The 17,416-nt window shown below is 39.4% G+C and overlaps 1 protein-coding gene across 6 annotated transcripts in view; it reads right to left on the reverse strand.

Annotated features, from left to right (window-relative positions):
- Nucleotides 1–17,416, reverse strand: part of ARB2A (ARB2 cotranscriptional regulator A) — a 256,461-nt gene that overhangs the window by 63,356 nt on the left and 175,689 nt on the right. For all 6 annotated transcript variants that reach the window (XM_085214488.1, XM_085214492.1, XM_085214487.1 and 3 more), the window contains one exon: nucleotides 1,321–1,437. In XM_085214488.1, the coding sequence (XP_085070614.1) occupies nucleotides 1,321–1,437 (117 nt within the window). The remainder of the gene's footprint in view (nucleotides 1–1,320; nucleotides 1,438–17,416) is intronic.

Consider the following 17,416-nt stretch of genomic DNA (forward strand, 5'->3'; position numbering starts at 1 on the left):
CCCTACAGACAGGCAGCGATTAGGTGTATATTTTAATTATTATTCATTTTACCAGTAGCCTTAAACCTGATTAAAGTAAGAGATATCCAGGTGATGTGCTAGTCTTAATACCACTCAGCCACACTTCACATATGTAAAGTTCTTTCTTATTGGAGATTTTCAATGCTAATGTAAGTTATGACACTCCATCCACTTTTTAGGCCATTAATCATTTAACTTATTCTTTAAGATCTACATTCTGCAAATGAAATTAAAGGTAATGCACTTGTCTTACTCAGACTAAATGCTTAAAGAAAAATGGAGTTGTCAGATTCAAATTACAGGATTTAAAATTTCAGTTTTACTACATAACATATATTTTAAGGTTTTGATTTCCCATAAAGAAAATGGGGATTTTTCTGACAGAGCCTGTAGGGGTTACCATTCTTCATATTTTTAACATTTAAGTCAGAGCTGTCAGACTACATCCCAGGTGATTCTCTACTCCCATCAGTCATGGCCTATAAAATGGTAAGGTTAAGTCCAGAGTAGGCAGTCTACATACAATGTTTCACTAAAACCACAAGAAAAAAGTCAAGACTAACAAAAAATTCAGTTTATATTTGCCACACGCGCCTACTGTTTTACCACTCTGAAATGAATGTAGAAAACATGGGCTCAAGCTTGATTTGGCAAGAAAGAAACTCAGAAATTCCGTTAGTCTCACTTAAAAAAATACTTAAATCAAAACAATCCCAGACTTACGTATTAAAATGAATAAAGAATGCAAGAGTTATACTTCACCAAAGAGTGGAAAACTGCTTGCTGGCCATAAATCACCACTGGATCATCTTGGACTAACCCAGTGGTTTCCCTCCTAGAGTAGTAAACACTCTGACTTCTCATCAGAACATGTCAGAGCACTTTACAAGTAATCATGTCTTATAAAACCAAGATTTTTTAGCCAGCTGTATAAATCAGCAAGCTGAATCACAAAAAACATGAAGGGGTTCTTCTATCACCATCATATCGGGGCATGAGCAGAACTCGTGTTCTGGTTGCTCTCAGAACTTCGTACCAGTTACCAAACAACACTTGGGCTACAACAGTGCATGCTTCCACATTGCACACTGGAGCCAAACCTTATTATTTTGAATGTTAGCTCAGAAACTGCTTTCATCTCAGTTATTTTAGGGGCTGGTATGGGGACATGATTCCCATGGTTTTGAAACATGCTCCTTTTCTCAGCCTAAAGAAATGGAAGAGGTTAGTAGATAAAGAAATGTTTATAGAACCATACAAAGGTGTATGTGCCCCAACCCTTTGAAAAAAAGTCCTTACCTCTCGCATCCACTCTCGAATAGTTTTGCCGGCTTCTTGATGCCACACATTGTGAACAGAGTCTGTCAACGCCACAGCAGTTACCTTATTCTTTACTTCTGCCTCTCGCTGAATCATCTGTTAAAAAATACTGGCTTTAAGTTCTTTATTTCTATTGAGCACGGTCTGCTTTGCGACAGATAATAGTCTTAAATTAAAAAAGGAAGAGTAATGCAATTTCAATACTTGACTTCACTTGTTTCAAAGTTTATACAAATCCTAACAGCTCTAGAAACACAGAAAGACCTAATATTTTTGATAAAAGAAATAATACTAACTTTTAACTGACTGAACTATTCAGTCCTATTATTTTCCATGTGGCTTGACAATTCTAGGATTAAAGGTATCATAGTGAAAAAATGTAAGATTCCCTGAGGACATCTTTTACAAGCTTCTCCAAGTTCCTATTTCTGTGCTTCAGGGAAGCTGGTACCCGTGGTTCACTGTAAGCTACTCAAGACTATCATCTACTAATTTTCAGTAGATTGCTGTAGTTTTTCAGATGTACAATCTTACTTTGACTTACATGTTTTTTCTTTTTCCACCCAATTTAGCTACCTCGCACTCCCACCATGGCCCCAAAATTCTTTGTGCTCTCTCTCATACATATGCTTACCAGGCTAACAACAGAGTCTCTTAACATTTGTAACATATTAAAGAGTCTCTGTTGCTTGAAATGACAGTATGACTAAATAATATTAGTACTAAAACCAATTAAATGATTGCTGCAAATAACATGAACAAAATGACAAAGATGCTGTGGAATTCCCCACTGCTCTGCAAGATAAAAGGGACTGAAAAGGACAGTTTGATATCAAAGAGAGACAAAAAGGTTTTAATCTCCTGACACAAGTGACCCTAATTTGTAACACTGGAACAAAGTAAGTATAATGAATTATACTTAAAAAAACAGCATTTCACAGCTAGTGTCTTTATCACTGGGTATACCACACTAAAGTTAATGTTTTTTTTGGCATCCCTTTGTATTAATGGCAACACATGCAACATTTCTAAAGGCAGGCTTTCTTTGTTCAGGGTCTCGTAACTGCTTATCAGTATACAGGCTGCACCTCCAAAAACAATGCTCCAGAAGGGATGCAAATGATGTTTTTTTGCATCAGAAACTCAAAAATAATCACCTAAACCCAGACGTTCATGTGAAAATAGAATTTATCAATATCTGAAGCAAACAATCTCCCAATATCTTCAAAATACCACAAATGTAAGCCTTTTTGAGCAAGCATTCTTCCAATTTTACACAACAGTAGTACAACATTATGAAAGTTTCTTGTCTTTATTTTTGTTTACATAATATAATTTTAAAATTAACTGTAGTCAAGCTAATTTTTAAGTGACAAGTATTCACCATTACTGGAAAAGAAATACAAATGTAGATCCCACTCCAGATAAAATCAGATGTCTGCCTTGCCCAATACTCTTCTGTTCTGTCAGTATTACATGATTCAGAAATTCAGCTAAGCTTAGGAAATTCTGGGCAACTATATACAGAGACACTCTTAAAAGTGATCCCCATGTGAAGACTGTCTGCATGTCCCTTTTTTTTTTTAGATATCCTCCCATGGGGCACATACAATATCTACAACATTTGGAGGATGAGACATTCTTTACAGGTGTCTGCATGGGGAGCAAAATCACTGATTAAGGACAAAATGGCATTTACTGTAAAAGGCTGGGCTTCATTCAGCTGTGAGACGGTACTGCCATTTTCAGCCAAACATCTGATACTGAACACTAAATTTCACCATAAATACAAAGTTTTGCATAACTTCCTCCACTATGAAATGTAAGAATTGTATGTAATAATGACTTTTCCAGGGCAGTCTTTACGCAATTACGTGATTCTGCTAAACTTGGGATGAGACTCTGGAGCTCCTCAAGAAGGTGGAGCCTCAAAATGAAGATCTTTACCAACACTATAAATCACCTTCCTGAGGCTGTACAAATATTTTAAGCGCAACTAAATGTTTTGTGTCTTAAAGGCAGATCTGAAATCATCAACCAGACTATTTTGTCAGAACTTGGACTCACTGTATCTCATCTACAGTAATCTCACTAGGATTACACCAGGCCCCAAATGTAGTTCAGATCTACAAAATAACTGAAAAATTGTATTTTTAAATGCAGTGTAGAAAGTATCAGGATCAGAACAAAGAGAGAACGAAGGGATTAACTGAGCTTCAGTTACGCAAGACATTATGTTCAGCCCAGAATAAGCAAGTTTTGGTAGATATCTATTCCCTTATGAACTGCCCTGGAAAAAAAAAAAACAACAAAAAAAAACCAGAAAAAATAGATAAAAAATCAAATATATTAATATTTACTTAAGGAAGACTAATGTGTCCATATTTAGGTGACACACAAATGTGACAAACAGCATGTCAAACCTGGGTCACTTAGTTTCTACTGTAACAGCTCAAATTCTCTGCTGTGGTGGGATATTAACTAATAATAACAACCAAGAATAGATCCAGGTGCCTCTCAAACAATAGATTCTCTTAGCAAGGACCCTAATTTATCCTAGATAGATAAAAGAAGCTGAGGTGCTCACAGAAGCATCAATGCTTCGGATTCTGTGGACTGATAGTTTTGAGTTAAAACATAGATATCTTCACTAAAAAATAGCTTTTAATTCACATACAATTAAAAGATTAATTGAGCTGAATAGAATTGTTACAGTAAAATAAATTGACATGCATTGCAAAATTAGCAGCCAGCTGTTACTCAGATTTGATACAAGTCCGTAATTCCAAAGGAAGGATGCTACGGGGTTCACAATTTACACCTCCCAGGATTAGTTTTATCCCACGCAGCCAATGCAGTCTTACAACAGATATACTAAAATCAAAGACATTTAACATAACACAAACTATTTACAATATAACAAAATGTATTTTTTTTTTTTTACTGAAGCAACAACTGCAGAGGGAATTCATCTGAAGTTTATTTTATACTTTATACTCTTTGTACATCAGTAGGTTCCACATAAACCCAATTCTCATAGTCTGAGAATTACTTAATTTTTTCTTCAATTCCAGTTTTCAAAATCTCAATTTATATTTATCAGAACTTTGAGAGATTTTGCAGGAAGCAACCTCTCAATGTACCCCTTCATAGGATGGCTTCGAGTTCCTACTCTGTCCTAATATTCCTTCTTCTTTGAAAAATTCATTCATAACCTACAGCAATTAAACAGACACTTATGTGTCAGGTTCTCCTTTGACTCCAGCCCTCTAGGACTTTCTCGAGCACATTTTCTAACAAGAAATTTCTATTTAGTCTCTGTCTATTTTGTAGTCACTGTACAGCTTGTTTTGTAATTTTTTTATTGCATCATCGCTGCTTTACATTTATTCTCTTGCATTAGGCGTATTCCTAGAGCAGTATTCACTGTAAGGATTTAGGAAGCATTCAGGCCTCTCTGAAAGTTGTCTATATACTATTGGGTGAAAATGTATTCCTTTACTTTGCAAGACACAAGTGTTACATAAGTGTTAAACTGAATCACTTCTATGAGCACAAATTGAAATTCTTTAAAGCCTGAAACTTTCACCAAGTTCAAATATATTACTGACATGCTTACTGGTCAATTTAATAAGCTGTTTACTTCTAAGTTGTTCATAATGTTGGATGGCTGCCTTCTGTAAGGTAAAATTCTACAATTACAATAACTTCGTAATAAAAAAAAATTGGTACCTTCATAATCTATTGTGTGTGCATATAAAACACTGTCTCTTATCACATACGTAATACAATAACTGTACATACAAATATTTAGAATAGATGATGAGATGTAACTGTGGCATGCAGTATGCTTTGCAGCACAGCACTCGAATGTGAGCATCTTTATATTAAAAGGAGAATCAAAAGTCTTATACTGTAAACATGAAAATCCATGTATGTTCCAGCTAGAGATTAAAACTTCTTTGGTGGTAGACAGGTAAAAAATACTTTTGTACTTATATGGGCTCAATCAAACCAACTGCCATTACTTGGTTTACAAGATACTAACTCTATTGAGTCACCTGTAATCGGGAATTAGGAAAAATTGATAAATATTTTAAAAATGCCCACAAGTCAATCACTTTCTCTTGATCTTTTAAGAAAACCTTTCATCTACTTCCCTGCCTTCCACTGCAAGTTCAGTTGTGGTATGGTATTTATGTGGTGTGTACTGGGTTTGAATGGGTATGTCTACAACAAGAATTTGGCTTGGAGCAAAACTAAATTTGACACAAATACTTCCATTGTCTCCAGTTGCCTCATACTAGTTTGAGTTTTAAGAGGCTTTCGCATGTGCTAACTGAATTCCTTTCAGAGGAAACTGAACTGGAAGCCTCTGTCCAAATGCGCTGAATGATTTCCAGACGTGCAGAAGAAATTCTGCTGGGTCACAATGGCATCAGTTGGACTATGTAAAATATGTAACAGCAGTGGTTGATAGGAAGAGAGAAGAAATCACCCACAAGGAGCGGTGTGTGAGTGAGAAAATTTTATTTAACACTTTTGAAAGGACATGCAGATTCCTAAGAACCTTGTATGCTCTCTAGGGAATTTGGTGCAGGACTACCCTTTCAAGATCCTCTTCAGCTCTTCTTTCACTCAGTGCCATACAAACCAAGTAACAGATCTGTGTCAGGATGCACCCTTCCTGAACTAAGAAAGATTGCTCTTCACCAAGGAGCATGTAATTCTTTTATCTGTAGCGCAAGTTTGTCAGTCTGTGATTCTCAGACTTTTCATTGCTTCCTGGATGCTATTTCTGAATTTTTTAAATACTCAGTTTTTTTGGCACATCCTCAATTTTTCATAAAATATTATTTGTTAGGGACTAGAATTCCAGAGCAATTACACTAGAACAGCATATAACAAACATCACACATAATCCAAAGTAAGTCAAACTAGTTTCCATTTTCAATAAGCACTGAGAATGATTTTCTCTCCATTTACTCACAGATGTGCTAAAATATCTGCTTGCAGTAGACAAAGCATTTGATTCCTCAGTTTTTAAAGACCAAAAGAAAACATTTGCATACACAATCATAGAATGACCACAGCCACGTATTTTCAGACATTTTTCTCAAAGACCTTGGATGCTACATCTACAGTTGTGATGGCTTTCTACATCAATAAATCACATTGTAACAATAATAATGTATGAACATGTTAGAACAGATTGTTCTAGAGAATGTGGAGTCTAGGACTTGTACATTTCACAGTGTAAATTTATTTCTGCTTCAGAACCCCTACTGATAATTTCCAGACATAACCTATTTTAAAACAGACCACGATAAGCAAAACATAAACTTCTAAAGTAAGTGCAGGGGTGATCTCCCTTACGCACAGTTCAGTTAAAAATATCAAAAAACAAAATCTCAAACCAACCCTCTTCTCCCCCATCTCGTACACAAAATTCTGCTGATAATCTTTTGTGAACAGAGCAAGAACTCATTGACCTCCAGTACAAGAGCCCCAGCCTCACTCTCAGGAAGAGTCTAAACAGTCTTTGAATGCTGGCAGGTTTGGGGCCAGGCCCACTGTCCTGGGGAGCCTGTTCCTGCCCCTCCCCTGACACAGCTCCATGCAGTTCCATCCGGCCCTGTCACTGTCCACAGAGAACAGAGCTCAGCGCTACCCCTCTGCTCCCTGTGAGGAACTGTGTGGCCGTGAGGCCTGCCCTCAGCCTTCTCTTGTAAAGGCTGCTGGGAGATTTACCTTACAGCTGCTGAGGAATCTCAGTGAAAGGCAGGAGCAGATGTATGGATCAGCTAAGCCTGGCTGCAGTCTACCAGCTGCTACTCCTTCCTATGAGCAGGAACCTCCAGAACTGCAGAACTGGGGAAATCTCTGTATATCCTCCTCCTCTCCTCCTCCCCAAAAAACAAACAAACAAACCCCCACAAACCAACATTTTTCAGGGTGAACGACTTCCACTTGTCTCAGCTGGGAACTGATGAGTTTAATTTTTAATCTTCATATAGCTGCTGACTGCAGTATGGGGACACTGGCTAGCTTCTAATGCAAGAGCTCATAAATGGCCATATCTTATGCTAGTGGAGCTCTGCAAGGGCAATTCATGCTGCCAGGAAGCAGCCTAAATTCACAAGTAAGTGCTTGGCACAGCAAATGCTAAAAAGCATCTGATACTTGAGCCAGTTTGCTTAAAGGTATCTTGTTTATGTCCACCACAGAACATGAGCTGCAGGAAAATCATATTTGAAAAATCGGCTTAGTTTGCTAAAATGCATCTCATTTTCTATTCACAGCTAATTTGGACTTGGGCAGTGGCAGAAGTTGTGAGTGCATGATCACGCCTCAACTAGCAGCATAGTGGAAGATCCTCTGCTTCTCTGGCTTTACCGTGTGTCTCTGTCAGCAGTCCTCTTAATAAAGATGCAGGAGGTTTTCTGGCAGGAAGCTGCATTGCATCTCCAAATGACACAATCTAAGCCAGCAAAAGCATTCTTCCGTTGGAACCGCTATGCAAAACCCACACTAGAGGTTTTGCTAACATAGTTATCTTGGCTGGGGTGGCAAAGAATTTTTTCAAGCTCTCAGCTGATACATCTTTGCCAGTAAAACCTTATGCTGTAGGTCATACCTTTGCTTTTTCTTGGTTTACCTTGATTTGAGTGTCATGCCTCGTTTAAAATAAAAAACATGAAATAAAAATAAAGCAAAGCTGTTAGTAAACTGCCAGAAATAATCAGAACCATCCAGACCCACAACTGTATGAAAGTTTAAAATACGGCAGATTCAAAATAGGCCAAGATCTACGTAGACTAGGAAACAGAGGTGTTTCTGTTGCTTCTGCCTGCTGCCTTGAGGTTTTGCACAAATTGTACTTCATAGCCTTGCTCACTTCATAGCTAGGATTTGAATTTTTTCTTCTTTCAGCACATGTTCAGTGCTAGGTTTTCAGTTGATTTTGAAGCTAATATGGGCACAGTTTACCAACAATCAAAAGGACAGAGTCAGTACAGATGACCACAAGCAGTGATATACAACTGACATCTCTTCGGAGCTGCCCAGCTGCATGTGCGCTGGTTGTTGAACAGTGTCTGAGACTTCATCATAGAATCACAGAACCATAGATCACCAAGGTTGGAAAAGACCCACAAGATCACCCAGTCCAACCATCCACCCATCACCAATAGTTCTCACTAAACATGTCCCTCAACACAATGTCCAGATGTTTTTTGAACACTTCCAGGGTCAGCAACTCCATCCCCTTCCTGGGCAGTCCATTCCAGTACCTGACCACTTGACCACAAGAGTTATCATGATAACTCAGACCAGCCATTATAGCTTGCAGCTTGACTGGGCTCTGCTAAGGGTTGGCAGCACACAGAAGCAGTGCCATTAATTCTGCTACCAACTTTGTCCATCTGATCCACCCATCCAAGGGATATGACTGTTCCAGTTCAGAGACACTCATCTGCTGCTCAGCCAGACACCACACCTGGCAACTTTCAGCCCTGGGGATCTAAGCCTGGGCAGTATCACTGAGATTATTACTTTGAGTGATTGCCAATCAGTCAGAAAGAAGTGCTGGACAGAAATAAATCCTTCTCACACAGTTCTTCCTAAGATAACTTGTTTGAGCTGAACAAACAATTTATTTTAAACTGCAGCGAACCAGCTTTTCTGAGTATAAACAACTTATAGCACAGACCAATAAAACTAGTCATTTACTTTTAGCTTATCTTACCAGACTCCTCCATTGCACTGTGGGGGGTGAAAACCTCTAAAAAGCCTTGAACCTGAATATGCAGATTCTTGAATATTACTGAGATAAATGTAAACATGGAATGAATACTTAAATTTCTGTGATAATAAATTAATTAAACAATTTCTGAAAACCAGTGTTTAACAAAAACATTAATATACAAGTCTTGAAAATAAAATAATAGAAGCAGTTGGATTTTTGTTTTGATATTTTATCATCATGAAAGTAATGGCTCATATCTAATGAAAAACGTGGCCTCAAGTAAGTTATGAAAATAATTTTATCATGTTTTAATAATGCGTAAATCCAGAACTCAGTCTATAAGTGAACAATCATACTAGTTAAATGAATGTGAAACTACCAAATAACTGTTTCTACATTAAGTACTGAATGCAACAGAGCAAAATGGTATTCCTTCTTTATTACTTTGATGCAAGCAGTTCTTGGAAATTTTTATAAGTTTTAGGCAAATATTATTGTGGCACATTTTTCAATGAAATATTCAGCTTGTTTATGTTTTACTACATATTCACAGAAACAAAACTGCATAAGTTTAAATGCAAGTCCTCCTTAGATTACTAATGTTGATTGAGCATGAACTTTAAGAAGTTGACCCTACTTCTGTTAAATGGGTACATGTCAGCATACACGTTATTTTTTTCTGAAAAGGTCTGACTTAGAAAATAAGGAAAAACTGAATGGTAAACTCAGCACTTCACAGATGGACATGAAGTCTAACACCCTTGTTATTTAAACACAGACAGATGGACTTCCACCTCAGCAAGAGAATAAAACAACATTCATCCTTCCTGTCCTTTGAAGCTTCAGCTTGAGTTTTCTGAGAAACTTCAGGGAGGAGTAGTTTCCCCACAGGCAAAGTCTCTGGGCTACAGGGTATGTAAACTGAAGATTTTGGTGTCACACAAACCCATGAAGATCACTCTCTTCACAGTTGGGGAATGGCAAATGATAATTTACTATTGCATTCAACCAAAGAAGAAGAGCACCAATTTCCAATTTCAGTTTTATTCATATGCTGCTGTCATACATGATTCTTCACCAAAAAAGAGTGTGTATCTGTGGCAGAAAAGTAAATTAAACCAAGCACACTTAAATTTGGTTGAAATCTTCAAAGTCCAAAAAAACAGTAAAGCAGAGGGAAATTCTGAATAAATTTTTATCAATCTCTTTATAAGACATTGGACATGCTACCAGATATCAAACATTTTCCATCCAGTTGAGAGATGAGGAAGTAGCAGCACAGCTAAGGTGGCTCTACAGAGGACAAAATCTTTCAAAAATACAAGGCCTTTGTGAAGCACTCGGAAGGATGTATAACTAATCTAATATGACAAATGATTCAGATAAAGATCTTCCAATTCAGTGTACAGAACAGACACTCATAACTAGAACACATTAAAATTAAATATCTGGTCCATGCCCCATACCTGTCACTGTCAGGCACGGCTTTACTAGCGAGGAAGCCTACAGCCTCACTCCCTGAAGATGCTGAGCACAGATCTGCAATTTGGTAGCTCTGGGAGCAGGGGCACTGCCCCAACAGCTGACTTCAATCCCAGCGTCTATAGAAATGGAACAGAAACAGAATGCTACGTCAATAAGATGAGAGGTCACACTGATGCCTCTGGACCCAAGTTGACTTTGAAGTCGGGGTGACAGGAGAAACAAGTATTGCCAGTGATAAAAGTGTAAGAGTCTGCTCACTCCAGGTTGCAAAGAAATGTTGTTTTTGTGTTTATCCTCCTGGTGTGCTCAGTGATCCTGGGCCAGCCTTGATGATGACCACATCACCATGATTACTGCTGAATAACCTAAAAGAGAGTGTGCATTACTCTCTCCCCACTGCCCCCACTAAGAGCTGGTTAATCAAACATCACAGATCATCTCCAAGTATTTATGACACATTATTAGTCAGAGAAGTTACGCTAGGTAGTGATGAGTCAACAGAAGAATAAGGAGGCTCATTTAAGACACTAAGAGAATAATGAATGACACAGTGCCTACATTTTGGGACTGGATACTGCACACAAACTGAAAATTCCCAGGTTCTCGCATAGGAAGATACTTTCTTAACTTATGCAGACTTTTTTTAGCAAAGTAACCTACAGTTCCATACATACAAGCATCAAAGGGAGAGGCATGTTGAGAGTGGTGAAAATAAAACATTACTCTTAGAAAACATTAGGAAATTAAGGCACTGTCTTGAAAATGCTGTATTGGACTCTCTTGGTTACAGCAAGGTTACCAAAGTTTCTCTGCAGCACTTGCCCAGCACTCACTAGGTCACTTTTGAAGGCAGGCTGTACCAGAGGGCAGACTGGCACGGCTAGGGAGAGTGCTAGGCAGGGAGGCCAGCCAGCCAGGGCTACTGTAGCTGGTGCCTCTGGGCCACCAGGCCAGGTCTGAATAATCTTCTCCTGTGCTGACAGGAGCCTAGGGAGCTCACCAGGGTCCCAGAAGACTGGAGCCATCAGACACCCCTGCACTATATCCCAAATGATGTCTGCTAAACTTTCTGCACATGCTCTTCAAAGTTTCTGATGAGCTTTGTAAAAAAAAGGCCTACTAACTAATTATCCATCTTTTTAAGCCAAGAGCTCATCACTTCTGACTTAAGAAGTTCCACTTAAAAAAATAAAAATCACAAGTAAAAGACACTGTGTGAAATCTGCAAATTCTGGCCCTCATGAATAAAAATTCAAAATGTTAAAAACATGGGATAAAGCAGAATGTCAGTTCCTCTTTCCCACAGCATTTTGTGCCTGCTTTGTGTTATATATCTACCAAATGATAAGCTCCTTGAAAGAGAACCATTTTCCTTTTGTTTGGTCCTGAGCACACAGTTGGAAGTTCAGGCATCTAGCACGCAGAGAAGCATTCTTGTGTGCTCTTTGCCTAATTTTAAAATAAGTTAAATAGAATATACATAATAGCCATTTAGTTAGATCAAAGGCAGATGGAGCCACCCCTGGTGTTTATTTCCAAACCATTACACATCACTAGCAAGATATTCTCCATGACCCTCTGATCTCCTAAGTTTCATAAGCAACGCTAAAAGCAAAAGCAACTGTGAGCTTTAATTCTGTTCCTTTTTGTCCAAAGTTCTGTTAAACAACCCAACACACTAGACAGGCTTCATTTCACACTCCTCCACATGTGATACGGCTCTTAGAGCCATGTTGAGGTACTCCTAAGCTGAATCACTAAGCACGGTCACACCAGGATGAATGCTGCACAGGGAGGTTACCTCTGTTAACTTGCGTTTTCTAAAGCGTTGGCTACGTTCACAAGAAAAGCGATGCACAGGCAAAGCTTGTTCTCAGGAGCTCAGTACCACAAGTCAGTCCTCTTGCCTGTTCCTGAAGCACTTCTGGTGCATCTCAAAGCAGGGGGCCTGAAGTACCAGCTGGAACACTAACTGAGTTCCCCTGTGGAACAGGAGTGAACTTCACAGCAGTCTTGAAAGGGAACTGTTTTGAGCTTAACAGCTGTGCAGCCAATGTTTTCAGTTTAGTTTTTTTTTTTTTTTTCCCCCTGTAACCTTTGTGTGAACTTCTGGAAGATATAGCTCTAGTTTCCAAACCCTCACTCTTGGACAGAGTGGCCCCATGAAGCCCAGTGGTACTTCTCACCCTCACCCCCTGCATTGTGCAGTGTGGATCAAGATTAGCAGTTGGACTTGAGGTTTCTATGATTCTAGGACAAAGATGCAGGTGCCAGCATGCTCTGACAAGACAGAGTCCTGTGGGTTTCCAAGACACGTGGTATCTGCAGAAGGTGCATTCTGGATGTATGTAAATACATTAATTGAAGTTTCTTTTTTCCACACCTGTACTTTTTGACCCGTGCCTCCCGCTTCGGACACAAACCTCCTGGTATCGCACTAGCCTCTAAGTGGGACTGAAATGGTGAAGGGTCTGAGGAAGACATGTCAAGAATGGTTGACATCCCGTGGTGTGCAACGAGTGGAGCAGAGAAGCTGAGAGGAAGACCTCATGGCAGCTGCAGCTCCTCGCAGGGAGCAGAGGGCAGCGCTGAGCTCTGCTCTGTGTGACAGAGACAGGGCGTGAGGGAACGGCGTGGAGCTGTGTCAGGGGAGGGGTGGCTGGGGGACAGGGAAAGGGTCTGCACCAGGAGGCGGTGGGCATGGAATGGGATGCACAGGGCAGTGGGCACGGCCTCAGTGCCAGAGTTCAAGGAGCATTTGGACAGCACTCTTAATGAAGGGTTTGAAGGTTGGGTGCTGCTGTGCGGACACATTAGTTGGCCTCGATGATCCTCATGGGCCCCTTCCAACCTGAGATTTTGCACAGCTTCTATGTGCCTCTGATTACCACAGCCCTACAGCTGACATGGTTAATATTTCTTGTTTCTTTTCAAATTTGTCTCTGAAGGCACTGACCAGAATAATGACACTCCCAGCACCAAATCCTTATGTCTCCTCAGCCATCACAAGAGTTCTCACCATCTCCCACAGTTGCCCCTGTTTGCCTGGGATTGGAGAGCGGATGCACGTGCTCAATGAAAGTTAAAAATGAAAAAGAGAATTAGATAAAACAACAGGTACTCACAGAAAATCTTAGCCTTACAGATCATCCATCACAAGTGCACAGCATCACACAGGATGGAGCCTGAAGCCCTGAACGGAGCTCCTGCCAGCAGGCACACGCGCTATGCTTTGCAGGCTGACTGCTACTACTGCCGTCCTGGCAGAGGCTTATGCAGGTAATGAGGGAGCTGGTGGATGCGATCTGTTTGATCAAACCACGCTTCATTTATGATTGATGAAATACCTAGTTCTGCTCTCTGTACAAAAATATCTACAGTGGCGTAGATGCAGCATTCCTACTGTGTCAAACAAAATACAGTTTTTCTTTATTTAATTTTGGGGAAAGAGCCACAGTTTCATAATGGTTTGTGTGCATCCCTGCAGACTAAAAAAAACACCTCTAAACTGACAAAGTGATTCTCATGGAAATGTACCAAGTACACAATACAGTTGTTTCAGGTTCATGTATTAATGAACCAGAAATTACATTCTCTTTATAGCAACTGTCCTCTAGCATTCCCCTACCTGAAGGAAAATAGCACTTCAAAATGCTGACAAGAGCAAAGTCTATAAAGGTATCATTTAAATATCTGACAATAAAACCTAGCAAGAGCTGGCAATAGCTAATGTACACAAGAAAAGGTTCTTCTGCAGGAACTGAGGAATATTTTCCCTTTTCCCTCATTTTCAGTAACGCAGTTTAAAACACTCTTGCAATATTTCTCTGAGTATGTTTTGCTGATGTAAGTCACATACAGCAGTAAGTCTACCAAAGTTGCAGTCTCATAGCTTCCACGGCATTAATACAGCACTAAAACCATCAATAAAAATGTTTTCACACTCTATATGTCAGAATCAATTTTACTAATAGGTATGACATTTCTTCTAAGATGAACAAATTTAGTAATTCTCTTTTTAGTTCTCTTTTTTTTTTTTTTTGCAATTATGATGGTATCGCTCTAGCCTAATATGGAAGTAAATTGGAGTGATATCATACCACTCAAATTGAGGGACAGCAGTCTGATTCTTAAGAAAGCTGGTAACAGTTTTTAGAGGCAGCGCTAGTGAGAAGTGATAGTGACAAGTCCTGGGAAGCAGAATTCGCTATTTAAGCCCAGAACAGCTGTGACAGTGCAGATTCAGCTGTGCTGCTCCACTAACATATTAAAATTATTTTCTGGAAAATAAAGCGCCAACCCCTTCAGTATGTGAGTAGGTCATTTATTCCTACTCAAAGAGTCTCAGTTGAGACTCCCAGCACAACTGCTCGCAGTGATTTTCACTAGACATTGGATATAGATCACTAATGCATTTCACAAAAGCTACTGAAAAGCCATCAGCTGGGAACAGCTTTTGGTCACTACTAAACAGGGGGCAGATTTGAACCAGTGACCTAGAAGTGAAAGACTTTGTAATCTGATTACCAATCCCTTGAGCCATCCCATCCCTCCTCTTTTCTTTTTTACTGATAAGAGAAAAAGAGTCTTATTACCTAAGCAACTTTTGTAGCCTGTTAGCAATGCAAAAGCTTTCATTTAGTGCTTAAAAAGGAAAGTCTCATGGGCACGCTTATTAGTCCATCTCAAGCACAGACTCTGTACTATTTTTCCCTATTAATTTCAAAATAAATGTATTGGTATAAAAGTGTAGCACAATGCTTTTTCTGATAATGATTTATAGTAAAGTTCTTGCTGATTAAAATAGGTGCTGATGAGAGGTTTTTACATAGCTCTGGAGTCAACAGATCCCTTACTGGCAAGTGAAGAGACAACACGCTCCTTTTGTCAGCAAATACTCCAAAGAATATAAATGCTTTACTGAGGTACGCCACATATCGCAGATGATAGGCACCTAAACTGCTTGCTTTTCAAATAGAAATCGCACTTTTAAGCAATCATAAAGATGAGTTTTCTTATGCAAAAGTGGGATAATTCAGTAAGTATTGTAGTCTCATCGTAAAACATCATCTGAATGTGCGAACTGGGTCTCCCAAGTACGCCAGGACCTATTTAAATACCACTGAACATGAGCTTTTGTGACATGACGAAGCTATTGTTTCTCCTTTTCCTTCTTGGTCCTCTTCTCAAGACCCTCAGGAAGAAAACTGGGAGACCTTTTCTGTCAGTTTCCTAGTTTTTTTTTTTTTTTCTTTCCCCCAGACATTGTGGCCTGCACATTAACACTGCTTCCTTTGGCTTGAGGTAATGAACGATTAGCTACAGCATAGCGGTGTGGTGTTCATGTTTTTCTTCACTGTACTACACTCAGCCAATGTCTCAAAAATTAATGCAAGTGTATCAGGATCTGAAATTAACTTTCTATAGCCATGAGCAACATCCTGCTAGGAAGGGGAAAATCCTATTATAGCAGTTCTGGCATCTCACTGCTCATAGACTGTTAGTACTAACAAAGTAAGATTTCAAATTATAAAATGTTGAATACAAAAAGAGCTGTTCTGTATTGATTAAGCATTTTTCCCTTTTTGCTTATGAACCAATAAAGCAAAACTAGGTAATGCTTGCTCCTGTTAAACGACAGATCAATTATTAAACATCAGCTTGGAGATCAAACTGTCCAAAAATACTACATTATTATACAGAAATAATTAGAAAATCCACGTATTTATAGCCAGTGTATTACACCATCCTCTGAAGTTGTGCAGTAACTGCCAGGAGAATTTTTTAGAAAATTATGTGCTCACTGTAATGTTTAAAATACACTGCCAGTAACTGAGATGGCTCATAATCTCTTTGGTATTTACAAGAGATTAGGCAGGACTCGTACAAAATATTTTCAATTCACTGCACAGCATATAATCTGTTGTTATATTGATCTACCTTTTAATGGCTACAGATACGGCTATGGCAGTATTTTAGACGTTTATTAAAAAATTACATTAGGTGTGTGATGAAGTCATGAAGTTTCAGAAAGGTGAATGTTAGAGCTACTGTCTGCCCAAACCTTTGGTTACTGTGAATGCCTATCACCTGACTACCTGATCACATGCAGTGATGAGGCAAAACAGTGGTTAACACATGCACCTATGCATGCTTTCTCCAGTAAAATGTACATGCTAACCAGGAAGAAATATTAAGCAGCGGAACACAGAGCCAAAAATACATCTGGCAGCACCGGGGAATGAAGATTCCTGCTTCAGAGGGCAGCTCCTGCTGAAGGGCCAGGCACTGCTTTGAGTTGCACAGCTCCAGCCCTGGGTGCTAAACTCCATGGCCACAGGGAACGCCCGATCCTGACAGCATGCTGTGCTCCACAGAGCTCTGCTGGCTATGGAAGGCACAAATGGGGTAATAGCACAGTTCTGTATTTTTGTTTTGAGCTAGAATGCTGTATTTTGGTTACAAGTCTAACATTGATATCATCCTTCTGATGTTTGTGAAATAACACCTGCTTCTATTAATGTGATTAATCTGATTATTCAACATTTTTACAAATAACATAACTAAAGGAGTCCATACATAGAAAAAAAAACAAAAAAAAACAAAAAAACCTGGACTTAGAACAGCTTCGTGTCATCCATGCAATCAATATATGTTGTGCGGGAACAGAAGAGGTGCACTGTGAACTTCCCATTCCTGTCCTGTGCTCATCCTCCTCCCGACCTTTGTGCCATTAAGTTACCAAAGCCCTCAGCGCTCTCTGGTTCCTTTCTAAAGCTGCCAGCTGTAGCTGCTGGCCGCAGGCGCAGCTGGCGAGGGACCCAAACCCCGGCTCAGCACAAA

This window comes from Meleagris gallopavo, chromosome Z (assembly GCF_905368555.1).
Source record: "Meleagris gallopavo chromosome Z, MGAL_WU_HG_1.1, whole genome shotgun sequence".
NCBI classification, from domain to species: Eukaryota; Metazoa; Chordata; class Aves; order Galliformes; family Phasianidae; genus Meleagris; species Meleagris gallopavo.